The sequence below is a fragment of a genome, unplaced genomic scaffold (assembly GCF_019419815.1).
Source record: "Pyrus x bretschneideri cultivar Hongxiangsu unplaced genomic scaffold, Pyrus_bretschneideri_v1 Contig6, whole genome shotgun sequence".
NCBI classification, from domain to species: domain Eukaryota; kingdom Viridiplantae; phylum Streptophyta; class Magnoliopsida; order Rosales; family Rosaceae; genus Pyrus; species Pyrus x bretschneideri.
Genome location: NW_025999798.1, coordinates 2,399,354 through 2,415,361, shown reverse-complemented (window position 1 = coordinate 2,415,361; position 16,008 = coordinate 2,399,354). Strand labels below are relative to the sequence as shown.

General features: G+C 36.0%; 2 protein-coding genes across 2 annotated transcripts; both read right to left on the bottom strand.

Moving 5' to 3' along the window:
* Positions 1–6,874: 6,874 nt before the first annotated feature.
* On the bottom strand, positions 6,875–12,635 carry LOC103950882 (protein NRT1/ PTR FAMILY 2.13). Its single transcript, XM_009362133.3, has 4 exons — positions 12,297–12,635; positions 11,799–12,016; positions 9,666–10,246; positions 6,875–7,905 (listed from the first exon to the last, which is right to left on the bottom strand). The coding sequence occupies exons 1-4, from the start codon at positions 12,493–12,495 to the stop codon at positions 7,035–7,037; spliced, it is 1,869 nt and encodes a 622-aa protein (XP_009360408.2). The 5' UTR covers positions 12,496–12,635; the 3' UTR covers positions 6,875–7,034.
* Positions 12,636–13,444: 809 nt separating this feature from the next.
* LOC125471362 (protein NRT1/ PTR FAMILY 2.13-like) lies at positions 13,445–14,888 on the bottom strand. The gene is made up of 3 exons (XM_048571686.1): positions 14,828–14,888; positions 14,474–14,528; positions 13,445–13,925 (listed from the first exon to the last, which is right to left on the bottom strand). Exons 1-3 carry the CDS (start codon positions 14,886–14,888, stop codon positions 13,445–13,447), a joined length of 597 nt encoding a protein of 198 aa, XP_048427643.1.
* Between the last annotated feature and the right edge of the window lie 1,120 nt (positions 14,889–16,008).

The following is a 16,008-nucleotide window of genomic DNA, read 5'->3' as shown; positions in this document are numbered from 1 at the left end:
ATAACATTTTCTACTATGAAAATTTTGCTCACGTTTAATGAATTGAAAGTTATTCAACTAGTTTTATACCTTGTACAGGACACCCTTTTGTTGCACAAACAGATTTTAACATCACAACTGCATGCAACATGCTAATTGTTTATATAACAAATATCTTTTTCCTGTTGCTGTTGTTGCAATACATGCATAGTAGCATTTGTTCTAATCAAACTTTTTGATGTTGCATGAATGATTTTATTTTTATTTATAATTTCAAGAAGGGGTAAGGACTAAATTAGAGTAGGGGAGGGACAGGTCGTGTAGTTGTCATTCGTAAATTGATTCAAAGAAATTATCGGTTCATATCATAAATTGTTACGTGTTAACTGTCGATGTGCTTAAGACATAAAGATGGCTAAATGATATTCAAACTAAACCAATGATTTCTTTATATGATATTAAAGCAAAACTTCCCTCTTTAATGTGAATGTGGCAAGTAATACATTTTCTTGGAAATAGTCTGTCGTTTCTCTTTCCCTCTTGATTCGCATCCCTCGGGGCATGATTGCCCGATGGTGCCCCCAGGACAAAGTGCTCGCGCACCCATCCGTGGGAGCGTTTCTGACTCATAGCGGTTGGAACTCGACGGTGGAGGGGATATGTGGAGGGGTGCCGATGCTTTGCTGGCCGTTTTTCGCGAAGCAGCAAGTGAACTGTAGGTATGCATGCACGACTTGGGGGGGTAGGGTTGGAGATCTATAGCGATGTGAAGAGGGAAGGGGGTGGAGGTTTTGGTGAGGGAGATGATGGAGGGGGAGAGTGGGAAGGTGACGAGGAACAAGGCGGTGGAGTGGAAGAAGAAATTGGATATTGCTTGTGCCGAAGGAGGAGGGTCCTATGAAGATTTTCAGAGGTTCGTTGAGTACCTTATGCAGTTGTCCACGTTCGGGGCTTAATGATAAGTCGGATCTTCATTGATCATTGTCATCAGAATAGCAGCCATGCACATATAAATGCTTGCTATGATCTAAGATTATCCGCTTAATTATATTGCTGAAGTTGGTATAATATAAGAATTAATTAAAATCATTGTGTATTGTTGTTGGAGTCGTAGAAAAATCCGACAACTCTTGAGTAAATGTCGATTTGTGAATGTACTATTTTAAGAATGTACATGTTAAAGCATGGAAGCTTAACGAAATTAAGTCTCTTTTATTTTGAATGACTTCGTTAGTAGTTGTATCATGATCTTTTATACAAAATTCTACAATTATTGAACTGTATAAGTGATTAAGTTAGAGATAGATTAATAGTGAAGCACTTAATTGTCTTTGACTTTACATTGCAAAAAAAGGTTTATTATTTCTGTCGCTTTGTAAAAAATAAAAAAATTTATCATTTGTTTTGAAACAAAAATCAATCAACCACCATTTTGCCCGGCTACAAGTATATGCCTGGCTTTCTCAAAAAGTCATTTGGTTTGGTTAAAATATTATATATGGACTATGAAACTCAATCTGTTTGGAATCCTAGAAACAATGAGCTCGCTGACCCTCCTCTTAGTTTCAACGGTTGATTTTAGCATTCTTCTTCTTAGTCGTGACGACGAACTCCGGCGAGCTCACCTTCCTCTCTTTTCACGCGACACCTTCTTCTCCATCTCCTTTCATCTTTGGTTCCTTCTCTCATCTCCTTTGTGGGGTTGTTGGTTTAAAGAGAGGCGAGTGGGTTGCACAAGTTCTGGGCAGTTGTCTACACAAACATTAGACAAGACTCACCAATTTATTCACTCTAATCCTAGCCAAGCCGGTCTGAAATACAAAGTCCGAGCCAATCCAGACCACCAACTGAGGCTTCAGTGACCCATAGTACAATTCGTTTTAATGGTTCAACTAAATTGGGCGATAACCAAGGAGTTTTTTGAGTGGATAACTTTGGACTTGGCTTGTTAGTAGTGGAGGGACAATTGGACCTTGTTATCTCAAGACTATAGTCCAACATTTGAGATTAGTTCATAATGATAGGTCGTGGGGCAAGAAAGTTTAGGACACTTAGATACAATGATATATTTTTACCAAGGGATGCGAAAATAAATTGGTTGCCAACTCTTCATTTTCGATATTCGAACTTAAGATTTTTCACTTAGAAGTAAATAAAAATACTATTACATCGTAGTACTAAGTGACATTGTCCAAATTTATTGAAATGATCATATCCGCACCGATTCCGTCAGTAACATTTTTCATGATGGAGCTGGATCAGGCACGAACTGAACCCATTTCATTGTTCTCTTCTCTCGCCCATTATTTCTTGTACGTTAAGTTATTAACCCATTTCTTCATGGACCTTCAATTAAACCTAGGAATCAAGTGTTTCATCCAAATCTAAGCCCAGATTTCTTTCACAGTTCCTCCCGATAATTTCTAACTTGACACGCCCACCCACCCACGGGAAATCACAACAATATCTCCATCGTCGTCGCTGTTTTTTTTTGTTGTTTCTGCTTAGGCATACCAGACTTTTGATAAAAAAAAATATTGGTTGTTTTTTCAACGGAGGAAAGAGATAAGTTTGTTTTTTTATGCGTGGCAACTGGAGCAGTTCGCACCACAATAATTTCGAGCTTAGCACACCCCTTTATCATCCTTCGTGAGAAAAGATAGACAACAACAAGCACTAAGCATCTTTACCTAAACTATCAAACCATTTATTTAAGGGTTTACTACATAATGTAGTTTAACAATTCAACCGTTTATTTGTAAAGTAATTTTTTAAGGATTATTATTTGAAATATTACTCAAATTCGAAAACCATATCACTATGGGATTGGATGGTAGTAACTTTATTGTTTATTTGTATAACTATATTCGTTTATTTTGTTTATTATAAATAGAAGTCTTAATTTTGAATTTGTTTATGTTTTGGTAAGGCTAGTTTATGAATGATAAATTCAAACATAGACTGTTCAGATCTTAGAAAAAAAAAAGTTTGAAAATGAGGAATACAAAAAGAAATGTCAAAATATGTGTTCTCCAATCTGACATATGTATAATTCAGTGAGTGCCAGGCTCTTTTGGGTACACGTATGCATGATACTGCACGAAGGTAGAAACGTGAAAGAGATTGATTCATCACGCATCACGCATCCAGGATCAAATGATTTTTCGATTTTGAAAGCTATTTCCACTGAGTGAGTTGATTTTAGGTTTATCAAAGAGATCTTTTTGCCAGTTACAGTCACTTACTAAAGTTACCGGCTCTCCAATTCGGAGGCAGATTGTATGCCCTCTCATTACCATACCGTTTTCATTCCTTTTTATATTGTGCGGTTATAGGTAAGTCATGTTAATATTTTATATTAATTTTTTAATAAAAATAATAAAATATAAAGTAATAAAAATATAAAATATTGATGTGACTTAACAATAATAATTATATAAATAAGAGATAATGGGATAGGCATGGTAAAAGGAGGCTAGACAATCCGTCTCCCTCCAATTCGTGGTTGTAGCGAACGACAATTGTTCGCATGTGGGAGAGAGGGCTTTCAAATTGACTAGCAGTTCATGAATTAAATGGTCCAAGATTCCAAGTGTCCCAATCAGTCGGCTAAAAAATTCGTCTGTATAGCCAGCACTCCAGATAAGGTGGGGATGGTGGTGTGCATGCGGTAGAAACAAGGTAGGACCCGAGTCATGCGTGCATGTATATGATTACTTTTTGGACCAAAAGTGAGGGAACAATTCCAGAAAATTTTAATTGTAATATTTTAATTGATTTAAAGAATATTTTAGGTAACTGAGTAGGCAATAATACAGCAAAGGTTTGATGAACCATCCAAGTAGAGTTAGAAAATTTTCACCGGATGGACTAGCTTAAGGGTTTAACTTTTTATAAACAGAAAAATTTGATACTATATTTTTGACAATAATAGTTAGCTTAAAAAAATTTCACAAGGTGAGCTAAGAATTTTCGTTATTCAAACAAATTCAAACTTGTACATGTACAAGAAGCGATGAGAAAAAAGATATGAGAAAGAGAGATAGTTTGTAAACTGTATTATATAATTAAATCGAGAGAATTTGAATCAGTCCCTAAATATATGGTGAGCTACATTCGAAAACCAATAAAAATTACATGAAAAATTTTATTTTCTATCAAAAGCTACGTGGGCTATAGCCCAGGATAGCTCTTAATGTGGCTCTGCCGGTGGAACCATGTAGGCAAAAATTTGTTCCAATAGTATAGACGTTAGACAATTAAGTAGGCAAATCTCTTTCCTACTTTCCCCAAATAGGTATCGCTACAATTTTTTTTTTTTAACAAACGATAATATTACACATTATAAGGGGGTGAGGAAATGAGATAAGCCTTACAATAGGCTTGCTATAATAATGTGGTTCAAATTCATATTCAGCGAGAATCGAATATAAGATCTCTCACTTATAAGTGAAGATAAATGTTACTAAACTGTAATATTAAGTGACGGTATTGTTACATATTTCAACATGAATAGGCAAATCTAAAAGTAAATGTTAAAATGATGCATAAACTTAATAAAGTATATTTTGTTTAGTTGATTGGCCTAAGTCATGAGTAAGCAATGTGTCCCATCAGCCGATCTAGTACAAATTTGCCTGACATGCTTTTTTTTTTTTTTTTTTTGGGGGCAAAAATGAAATAATTCTATGATATTGAACTCGTTATACATAAGAATTAAATTTAAAACATGTAACTTACAAATTGAAAAAAATACAACTAAACTATAATTCTAAACAGGAAACAACCACACCAAGAAGCCAAATCGAATTCTAAAATGGATTTCAAACCATCATCCCTTTTGGAACAGAATTCTAAATCAAATGGATTTCCATCAAATCCCTTCTGAGCAACGTTTTACTAGTGAAAGCATTAGTTTCAATCAATCAATCAGGCAATCTCCAATAATAAAGACAAATGCTGGGTACATATCAGTCAAAATATACTTTAGGGCTTCTCATCTATGCTCGTTTTGAATATCACACGTCTTAAAATCCACCACTTTTGCAATCAAATGTAAGAAATTTGAATATTGCATTTGAGATTAAAATATAAATATTGAGACTGAAAAATCTACTATACTCCGGAATGAGGATCTCCTCCGGATTTTCTTTGTGAGGATCCGGGAATCTTCAAATAGTATATATTTATCATACAGCGCGCAATTAGAAATGATTTTAAATTAAAATTAAATATGAATAGTACTTGATGAAAACTAGCTGCACGATATATGGTAAATGAACACTATTTGAAGATCTATAGGATCCTCATAAAAAGGATCCGGAGAGGATCCTCATGGTATACTCCCTAACTCCGGTCTATTTTATATAAATAAGATGCTGGTCCTGGTCTGTCCATGCATGCAGGTCGACTTCCCACCACACGGTAGCTTACTATGGCAAGGACTAGTAGATATGACAGTATTGTTAACATTGATTGGGACCAGAATCAAGTAGTTGTGCAGCGGTAACTAAAAGCTAACGTTAAATTTGAGCCACACACAGCACTTGCGCCCTGCAATCCTGTATATATTCAATTGAGAAATGTTAAGAAGACTCTTTTAAAAGTGTTAACTCTTTATGAATTATTTGTCATCTTCTATTTTTTGGCTCAATATTTTGTAATGTTAGCATATGAATTAACGTTACATTATAAAGTGGCAAAGAGTCTATAAATAGTCTCAGAGAGTCCCTTTATAATTCTCTATTGAATTTGATTAGACGACTTTATCCACACTATATACGACCATTCCGTGTCTCCTTCAGGGATTAATTAGGGCAAGCTAGCTGTAAGCCTGTAGACAGTAGATCGAGTACGTCGGAGATTCTGCTGGTGCATTAACATTCTAGAAGATCAGGATTAGCTCTTGTTAAAGTGATTTATAGTTTCTGATTTAATATCCCATCTCTCACATTTCACCTTTCTTTCTCCTCGTCCATTAAATCTCCAATAATTCTGCTTTCACTAACATTCCGTCGGTAAAGAAACTACAACCATAAATTCCAGAACAAGAGAAGGTTCCAGATTAGCAACAAAGCAATAAGACAATTTGGAAGAAACGTAGCTAGCTATGGCTCATATTTTCTCGTCTCGTCCACCTTGCAAATTGCAAAGCACCGACCGATCACTATCATTATTGAAAGCTCATATTCGCACATACTGGAAACCAACCAAGAAGCCACCAAACAAAGATCTCATCAGTAGTAATCTAGGCATGTTGCATGCGCGATCTCAGTAGTAGTCTTGTCCACCCAAACGTCCCACACTAGGACAGTGTCTGCATTTCATATATGTGCTGGTTGACGACAGTGCTTACATTTCATGTTTGAGCTGGTTGACGCCAGTGCCTCTTTCATGCAATGCCACAGATGTTAATTACGATGTGATGCGTTGGATTCTTTACTTAACTCGGCATGCTTAAATTTATTGGTACTACATATATGTATGTAGTACGTTTTCCCGTTTATGATTTTCAAAACGGATCAGGTTAAGTATGTTCATAAATGAAATGATTTTTGAAATTTTTAATTTTCGTCTGCTCACATTTTCTTGTTTTGCACCTACTCATGACTTTTTTACCAATTTGTGTCATGTTATGTGTTGCACAATAGTTAGTATTGGTTAGAAAATTAGGACAATACATATAGTTGGGCTACTAAAAAATCTTCATGATTATTTTTATGGGTTTTATATTTTAGTTATAATAAATACTATCGAATTAATATAAGGGTTTAGTATCATATTTATTTGTAAGTGAAAGATTTTATGTTTGAATCTTATGGATGTCGAGTTTAAAACCAATTTAATCCCTCACTATTGGTATAATATATTATAATTATCCACTTAAGATCATACATGTCCTTATTCTTGCAATTTTATTCATTAATTATATGAACATATCCATACAAAAAAGTTACAACTCCCATAATGTGAAAATTACACTAAATTTTTCTGGGGATATATCTAGTACTAAAGCAGGTTGATTCGATTTTATTTGCATATATACATAGCCATGTTTAAGCATTTGTTGAACCGAACTGCACATGATCAGTATCATATGGCTTCTCTTCAACGTTCACAGTTGTGGCCTTGTAATGATAACGTTGCGCACAAAACAGAAAGTAGGCAAAAGTCAGAACCCCAATCCCAGCCAATAGGAAGTAGAAGTAGTCCAATCTCCCAGCATTGAGGTCATTGGTCAACCAATCCGGGTGCTTCTCTGTCCCAGTCACATGGTGCACCACAGTCACCATGAAACTGCTCAAGTAGCTCGAACCAGCAAAGGAGCAAGACAGAAGGGCATTTCCGACGCTTCGCATGTGGTCGGGGAACTCCCGATTGAAAAACTCCAGTAGACCTATAATATTGAACGCTTCACAGAGCCCCATCAGAATAAGTTGTGGGGCTAGCCAGAGGAATGACACATGTGCGTCAGGGTGCAAATTTGCAAAATCCCTTCTCTCCTTTTCTATAACTCCGGCCACTGCCATGGACAGGACGGAGAATATAATCCCGATTCCACATCTCTGCAGGACTGTAATCCCACCTTCGACCTTTGTAATTTTTCTGAGGGACGGGACTATAATCCGGTCGTAGATTGGGAGCCAGAGGCCGATGGTGAGAAAGGAGAAGACGCTGATGGACCCAGCTGGGACTTCGAAGTTAGCGCCGAGATGACGGTCCATTTTTAGGGCTTGGGACACAGTAAATGTGCCCTGCTGTGTCATGGCGGTCAGGCTAACTATGGCCGTTGACCATATCGGGATTGTTTTTAATACGCATTTAAGTTCTTCCACTTGTTGCACGCTGCACAGCCTCCAGTTATCGACTGGACAACCATCAGGCTTCAGATCGTTATCCAATATTACAGCAGCCTTGTTCAAGAACCTAATGAAAATACAATGAACCAAAATAGTTAATTAACACGATGAACAAGTCAAAAATTAAAAGAAACACAGTTCATAGTAGACAAAATTTTGCCCCTACTTTTGTACTTGTAGTTAACTTAAGCAATTGAATTTGAATTCAACTAAAACATTTTACTATTAATTTTTTTTATGGTAAAACTTTACTATTATTTTTCATTGACACCGAAATGAAATATTATAATATTATAAACATATAAGTATGGACCCCGCCTTACAAATGTGACGGTGGTTAACGATGAGCTTATATTATGAATACTTATGTAATCTGATTCTTAATCTGATGCGATGATCGTTCAAAACAAAAAAATCTAATGTGATGTGATGATGGTTCTTGATTAGCTAATGATTATTTGTCAATTCAAATGGGCCAAACCAGTCAGTGGCTAGTCATAATAATTGGAATTTTTTTTTATCTGTAATAATTAGATATTTAATTAACTTGTCATTTGTGCAAGTCAAATAAAACCTCTCATCAATAAAAAGGAAAATTTATTACGAGTAATACAAAGAGGTTAGACAACACTCATTAAGTATTATTAATGAGTACTTATCAAATATAGTAAAAAATTTACCTTTAATTTTAAAAATATCACTTTTTATAAAATCATTCAAATATATCCAAAATTTTAACTAAATAGACACAAATACCCTCAAATTTAACAATTAAATAAATTAAAGCCTTTTTAGCCAAAATGATTCGTGATATTGACGTAACTCCTTAATCTGGTCCTTAACAATTAATGATAATCAATAGTAGTGTTCTTGAATTTGTCTATCGTGAATCATTTTAGTCTTTCTTTGAATTTGTCCATCGTGATCATTTTAGTTTTTTTTTTTTGTGAAAAATCTGTCAATTGTTATGTTAGTGTGATGATATGGCGCCATGTGGGTCTCACAAATACAATCATATAACAACATGCAGATTAACTTTAAAAACTATTTTTATACTTAAAACTAAAAATGATATTAGTAAGAAAAAAGGCTTTGAAGGCATGATTGAAATTCTGTTGCTTCCACTTGCGGTAATCGCGGTGGCGCTCAATGTCGGTGATGAGGGGGTCAAAAGGGATAGGGTCGTGGTGGTGGAGTGTAGAAGCGAAGGTGAAGTTGGACCGGAGCTTGAGGTGACAATAGCTAAAAAACCTTTAATTTATTTAATTGTTAAATTTGAGGGTATTTGTGTCTATTTAAGTGAAATTTTGGATATATTTGAAAGTTTTTATAAAAAGTGAAATTTTTGAAATTAAGAGTTAATTTTTGGCTATATTTGATAAATACTCATTATTAATTGTCACGATTCAAACACGTCCTCAAGAAACCTAATTAAACTTTACTTTGGCCACTCTAGATATGTTTGGAGAGTGAGGATCCTCGCCAGATCCTTTTTGTGAGATTTTCAAGGATCCTTAAATCACATCCGTTCATCGTACATCGTGCAGTCATAAATCATTGTAAATTTGTTTATTTAAAATTGAATATAAACAGTACCTGACGAAAATTGACCGCACAATGTACGACGAACGGATATGATTGGAGGATCCCCGGAATGCTCATCACAAAGAGAATTCAGCGAGGATCCTCTCTCATGTTTGGAAACCTAAAATCTATAATCAATAGATTAGGCCGGAGATGCCAACTTTACGCATATTAATACTTTCAAATCAATGCTTAATTAATGAATAAAGAACGGATCGATCTATCACAACAAAGATTTGTTACCTGATCTGGTTTGTGAGAGGGAGCTTAGAGGCGTAATGCCCCTTGAATATTGGAGGATCATAGAATTTGTCAACTTGTATAATTTCTGCTTCTTCCGAAAGCTTAACGTGGCGTTTCTTATGAGCAGCAACAAGTACTTGTGCAATCGCAGTGAACATACTGCCCTGTGGCTTTGCATGCACGTAAACCCTAGACCCGATAAGCAGAAGCAGGATAGAGCAAGCCATTAGCACCGTTGGGATCCCAAACCCTAAACTCCAGCTGACTTTGTCTTGAATGTAAACCACTACGGTTTGGGTGATCAACAAGACCACTGTGAACGTAGCATAGTACCAGTTGAAGAAGCTTTTCACTCCTTTCTTTCCTTCTTCGGTGGTTGGGTCAAACTGGTCAACGCCAAATGGGATGCTGCATGGCCTGATGCCACCTGAGCCTATGGACAGAAACCCTAGGCCCAGTAGCAGGAGACCGAGTTGAGCTCGGGTTGGACCGGTGCACTGACTCAGTGCTTGCTGTTGTGGGTTGCATGGCGGAGGATGCAGCTGCGGCAGCCACGCTGTTAAAGTAATTGTCGCCATTCCCTGTTTTTATATAAGTAATGTTACACAATAAATTAACTAATGGGTAAAAATTTAAAAAGGAGTTCCACAGAGAAAAATCTAATTGAACTTTTATTTACTTCAAAATTTGTAGCAAATTTTCTATTACAATTAAGAAAAAAATTAATACAAAGCAAAATTGCATACACAGTGAAAGTAATAATTTCTTGTAAAACTAATGAAAGTGACGCTAGGGATGACAACGAGGTGATTGGGTTCGGATGTGCATTTTCATAACAAAACTCGTTTATTTTCTCTAAACTCGGAACAATAGAATCCCTGAATGGGATTCACTGTGACCTAACCCGTCGAATAACAAATTACCAACGAGTAACGAGCCTTTCCATTATAATATTTATATTATTGATTGACTAGTAGATTTTAAATAAAGACAGGATTAAAAAGACCACTGTTATTCATCACGTAACTTTTCGCGTGTTTTCGAAATGTTGGCTAAGCTTTCCAAAACCGTATACCATATTGACTGGTAGCTCTAGCTTCAATTACTGGGTTTCCTTATTGGATTACCTATTATACTGGCAGTTCAACTTCAACCGATTTCTCTCATTCTCTAGTTGACGTGTTCAAACCAAAATTATATTTGATTTATTGCGCAACTTAACTCAAATTTCTAACTTAATAACGTCATGTAAAAAATTAAAATAAAACTTCAACTGTGCACAAAGGGTAGGTTTTGCTAAAACTCACTGGTACCTTTTCAAAGACTTTCTGAGATTTTACGTACAATAAGACAACAAAGTAAACTACAAGATCATCACCCGCGCTCTCCCACCTCTAAAAGTTAAACCCCACAACCATAGAGTACTAAAGCACGTGACACATGAAACAAATATTCATAATACCATGCACAAATTGTTGGTATTAATTAATGAAGAATGGCCCTAGAAGGGCCACAGATTTATAAATCACATATCTGAAAAGTATATACACGGCTTAGGAGTGATTAGTTGTTAAATTCAATATTTTATATCTATATACAGTATTTGATACATTATTAAGTGGATAATACTTGTGTTATTTTTTGGTGAATGAACTTATTTTCTGACTTGTTAATAATGTATCTTTACTTTGTTCAACAAAAAAAAAAATGTATATGAAAATTTAATAATTGAAACTGCTTAATTTCTTAGTTTTCATTTAAAGATCATCCATACAAAAACTCATTCAAAATTCGAATAGCAGTTCGTTTAGTCATTCGAATATATCAAAATAAATTGACGATTCATTATGAATATATTACTTGGTACCACAGTGTTAACTTATTCAATATATTTTTTTGAACGAAACTTATTCGATACTTTAGATGACTAAACAAACTTCGATTTAAATTTTTTTTTTTTATGAATTATCTTCAAATTTAGTCAAAGTAGTATTTAATAGTAACCAAATATTAACATATTAGGACAAACAGTTGCCAAACTAATGAAGTTGCCAAGATAAAACAAAGAAAGCATTGGCAAAAAAGTAAAATAAATATATAATTGAGAGAGAGAGAAGTTAGAAAGAGAGGTACCATGAGAGAAGAAATGGACGCAAAAGCAATAGTCCGAAAGCGGCCGACATAGGCGTCGGAGATGAAGGCACCGAGGAGAGGAGCAAAGTTGGTCAAACCAGACCAGACGTTGATAATGTTGGAAGCTGAAACCTGGTCTAGGTGTAGCATCCTCGTCAAGTACACCATAAAGTTTGCCAGCAACCCAAAAGCAGCCAACCTTTCGAACGTATCATTTCCTGCACCACCACCACCATTAAAAACGTTTTCCTTTTTTATCATCTTTTAATAAATTAGACTCTTTGATCGCAATGTAATGGATAAAGATGTATTAACACATCATGGAATGAGAGTAAACTGCCACCGATAGCATCCCGTGCTCGATCGTGTCGACAAAAAAACTTGCATATTTTTTCATCAATGACCTGGGACACAACGATTTCGGTGCAACATCCTCCATGAGAGAGAGAAAGAGAGAGGTTGAGAGAGAGAGAGAGAGAGAGAGAGAGAGAGAGAGACCTAAGATGAAAGGCATGGCCTTCCAACCACCAGGTTTTCTTGTGACATCACGTTTTCTATCAACTGGTTCTTTATCTGGGCTTAAAGGAAATTTGTGTGACAGCTCTGAGGAAGTGCTTTTCTGAAACCACTTTGTGACGTAGAGGCAGTGGCTTGATTGCTGCTGCTTCTGCTTCTTGCCTTCAGCCATCATCGCCATTATATATTTTGATCTGCTAATTCAGCTTATTAACATGCAAGAAGATTAAGCGGGCAGCGGGCACTACACTAGCTAGCTAAGCTTTGAGGAAGTGCTTTTCTCAAAGCACTGTATGAAGAATTTGAGTTTGAGGTAACATGCTTGGCTGGGGCAGACGTATATATAGGCAAGATGGCGAAAGAAGTCCCACATTGAAGCGTGCGCGGCCTCCATTAATTGTGGCTGACTTATCTCTAAAAGAAAAAAAAAAAAAGGAAAAAAAACAAAAAAAGACAGGCCCATTAGAAAAAAATTGAGGCCCAAGTTATGATCTTCTTTCTTTACCAATATGGCCCAATACATCATTTCCATATTTTTCCTTTTAGTCGTGCGAAATGTAGTCGCATTTTCTGGATATATCCGTTTTGCCGCGTGATTTTGATGCTTGGATTGCGGATCGACCATCTCGACTCACAATTTTTATGATTAGATTGATGATGAAGCATCTTCACTTGCTGACGCATTTGTTTACGATATTCGTCCATGCCGAATAATAACTCAAGCCAAATTATAGTTAGTCTATTAAGACACTTAGCCAACTTCCTAACCAATCAAATGTATTCAAAAGTTATGAATCCACCGATGACAATCCTACTTTCTTCTCCTAAATGTATGCTATTCAACTGCATTTCGACGTTAAAGTTTGTTCTTTCTAATGTGCTAAAAATATTCACATGATAATTTTACGAGACAAAAAGGTAAAAAATAGTCCAATCCTGCATTGATATCATTGTCCAACCAGTTGGGCTGACCATGCCTTCCTGTAACACTACTCAGAATGCACACCGCCACAGTACTCAGATAAGTAACCCCGGCCAAGCAAAGATAGGGCAGAGAATTCCCAATACTTCTCATCTTCTCAGAAAACTCTTTGTTGTAAAATTCAAGGAGCCCAACAACGCCCAACATCTCACAAATCGAGCAACATTTGCTGGGGAAATAGCCAAAAAACCGACGTGGCTACAACCCCGTTCGATGAAGCATTGTGATGTAGCCAAAGCTCTCCTTTGTTGCTCACTAAATGTGGTATCCCACCTTCACATTTAGTGAACTTTGTTAGGGCTCGTTGCAAGACACGGTCGCACAACGTGAGGGAAATCAAGAGCGTCATAATTGACATCATTTTCGCCGATGCAGCAGGAATTCCGAAATTCAGTCCAACGTGACGATCCATTTTCATGGCTTGTGATACGAGTACTACTACAACAGTTGGTTCTTGGGCAAGGGCCAGGCCAGCAAGCAGATGACACCGGAAACAAATACTGGGGAGGATTTTCATAACATGTATTACCTCTTCAACTTGTTGAATGCTACATAGCCTCGATGGAGTTGTACAAGATCCATCATCTTTTAGTTCATTGTCCACTTCTCTAGCAGCTTTCTTCAAGAAGCTGGGAACCAACAATTTAGAAATGAAAATTAGGCAGATAAATATCAGCAATGGAGGTACCAACGACTGTTAATAAACAGTAGGACAAATGTTAATTATACTGGCAGCAGTAACCTGCTCCATGTGATACTCCATACACATGGACGGAGGGTTGTAAGGCTGTTTGTGGGGAAGGGAGGGGGGGGGGGGTGACATGCCCCCTCTCACCCTTTTTTTTTCATTAAAAATTATTCTATTAATCATATTAAAATGGTGAAAAATCCTCTTTTAGTTTTTAAAATGCCCTCTCTTTTTTTTTTATCCTCACGCACTTAATGTCTAAACCTTGTTGAGTTGCATGTATTTGAGTAATTAGTACGAATAAGCATTAGATTGTCAATACAATAATCAAAGACAAAATTAGACAATAGAGTAATAAAATTAGGCATTTTATAACTAATTTTTTTAGCATTTGTGAAAAAACTAGCTTTACTTGTCCAAAAAGAAAAAGCTTAAATTTTTTAAGGTGCCTCCTCTTAGTTAAATTTATGGCTTCGTCCCTGCAAATACACCATAAAATTTGCTGCCATTCCAAATGTCGCCATCGTCGAAATTGATTCAGTACCTGCACACACACACAAAATAAAAATCATATATGAAAAAAAAAAAACATGCATATATATATATATATATATGTATAAAAGAAAATGATTCCTGCATATTTATTTTCCCCACTTGCAATTATTTTGAGATTTAGATTAAATAATTCAAAGAAGAATAAAAAAACACATATAAACATATATATGTACACCTAAGATGTGAGGCATGGGCTTCCACTCAGGCATTGTTTGGTCATGGTTTTGTGGCAATAATAATGGCTCGGAGGAAGGAGAGTTTTTTCATAAGAAGGGATTATTGATGTACCTTTCGGGGAGGAGAAGGACAAGAAAGAGCTGCTGCAACTTCTCTTCTTATCCCTCGCCATTTGTTCTCTCTCTCTCTCTCTCTCTCTCTCTCTCTCTCTGTGATGTTAATTTGGAGCGTGATGAAGGAAGCTAATATATGTGTAACAGGGAGAAATCCGGAGAAGAAGCCACCTACCTTGGACATAACGGACCCCCACCCAAAAAAAAAAAAAAAGCAATAAGGCATTTATCGTCCTTTTTTTCGTACTGAGTTGTCAAGCTCCTGAGGAGGAATGAGTTAACACGAGGAATCCAAGCCAAAGTACAATTATAAAAAAAAACAGAATAGGAAAAAAAGAAATGAGAGAGAGACATTGGAGCCAAATTAGGAGAAGTTCTTGGGCAGGAAAACTGGATTGGGGTTGGTTTGAGAGAGTGGGCGGGCCAAAATAAGGTAGGATTAGCATACCACATCAAGGTGTATGTAATGTTTTTTGTGTATCAAATCCACACAGATACGTGGTCTGGTGTCAGATCTCAAAATTTCTTTCAAATTAGGCATGTAAAAAGCGTTAAGTCCTAATGAGCGGGTTCGAGTTCGATTCTATTTTTTAGATTGTGGTTAATTTAGCCTGATTGTAAGATCGAACTTTATTTGGCTCATTTTAAAATAAATAGGACATGTGTCTTATATAGGTCCTGGACTGGCCATGAGTGTCATGATAAATTTTTTTATCATCGAAAATATATTGCATGTCACGAGATTATAATACTTATCACAATATTAATTATACGAGTTCTCTATACTTATAAATCCCCGATAACATGCATGTAAGAATTCATTGAGAAAGCGAGAAACGTACTACGGATATATGTAAGGCATGGCTTTCAACCCAGACTTTGTTTGAGTTGTGTTTGGATCCAGTAACTGATCTTCATCTCTTTTTTTTTTTTTTTTTTTTTTTCTTTTTTTGAGAACTAAGATCTTCATCCTTTTGTCTGATCTTTTCGTGCTTGAATGTAATGGTTGATTATTTTAGAGAGGGGACTCGTCTGTTGTCTCCCTCCTTCTTGTTCTGTTGTAATCAGCCCTTATTTTTTAAATGATATGCTATCGTCGCTCTTAAATAATAAATAAAATAAAATAAAAATAAAAAAAACACGAAGCCTAATTCATTTTGTTAGGGTACTATACTAACT

Excerpts from the sequence above, each read along its gene's own strand:
- LOC103950882 (XM_009362133.3), bottom strand. The coding sequence starts at position 12,495 with ATGGCGATGATGGCTGAAGGCAAGAAGCAGAAGCAGCAGCAATCAAGC. Across the intron at positions 12,017-12,296 it reads GGCCATGCCTTTCATCTTAG|GAAATGATACGTTCGAAAGG; the intron begins GTCTCTCTCTCT and ends GTGGTGGTGCAG. Across the intron at positions 10,247-11,798 it reads CGTCCATTTCTTCTCTCATG|GGAATGGCGACAATTACTTT; the intron begins GTACCTCTCTTT and ends ATATAAAAACAG.
- LOC125471362 (XM_048571686.1), bottom strand. The coding sequence starts at position 14,888 with ATGGCGAGGGATAAGAAGAGAAGTTGCAGCAGCTCTTTCTTGTCCTTC. Across the intron at positions 14,529-14,827 it reads GTCCTTCTCCTCCCCGAAAG|GTACTGAATCAATTTCGACG; the intron begins GTACATCAATAA and ends GTGTGTGTGCAG. Across the intron at positions 13,926-14,473 it reads ATGGCAGCAAATTTTATGGT|CTTCTTGAAGAAAGCTGCTA; the intron begins GTATTTGCAGGG and ends GTTGGTTCCCAG.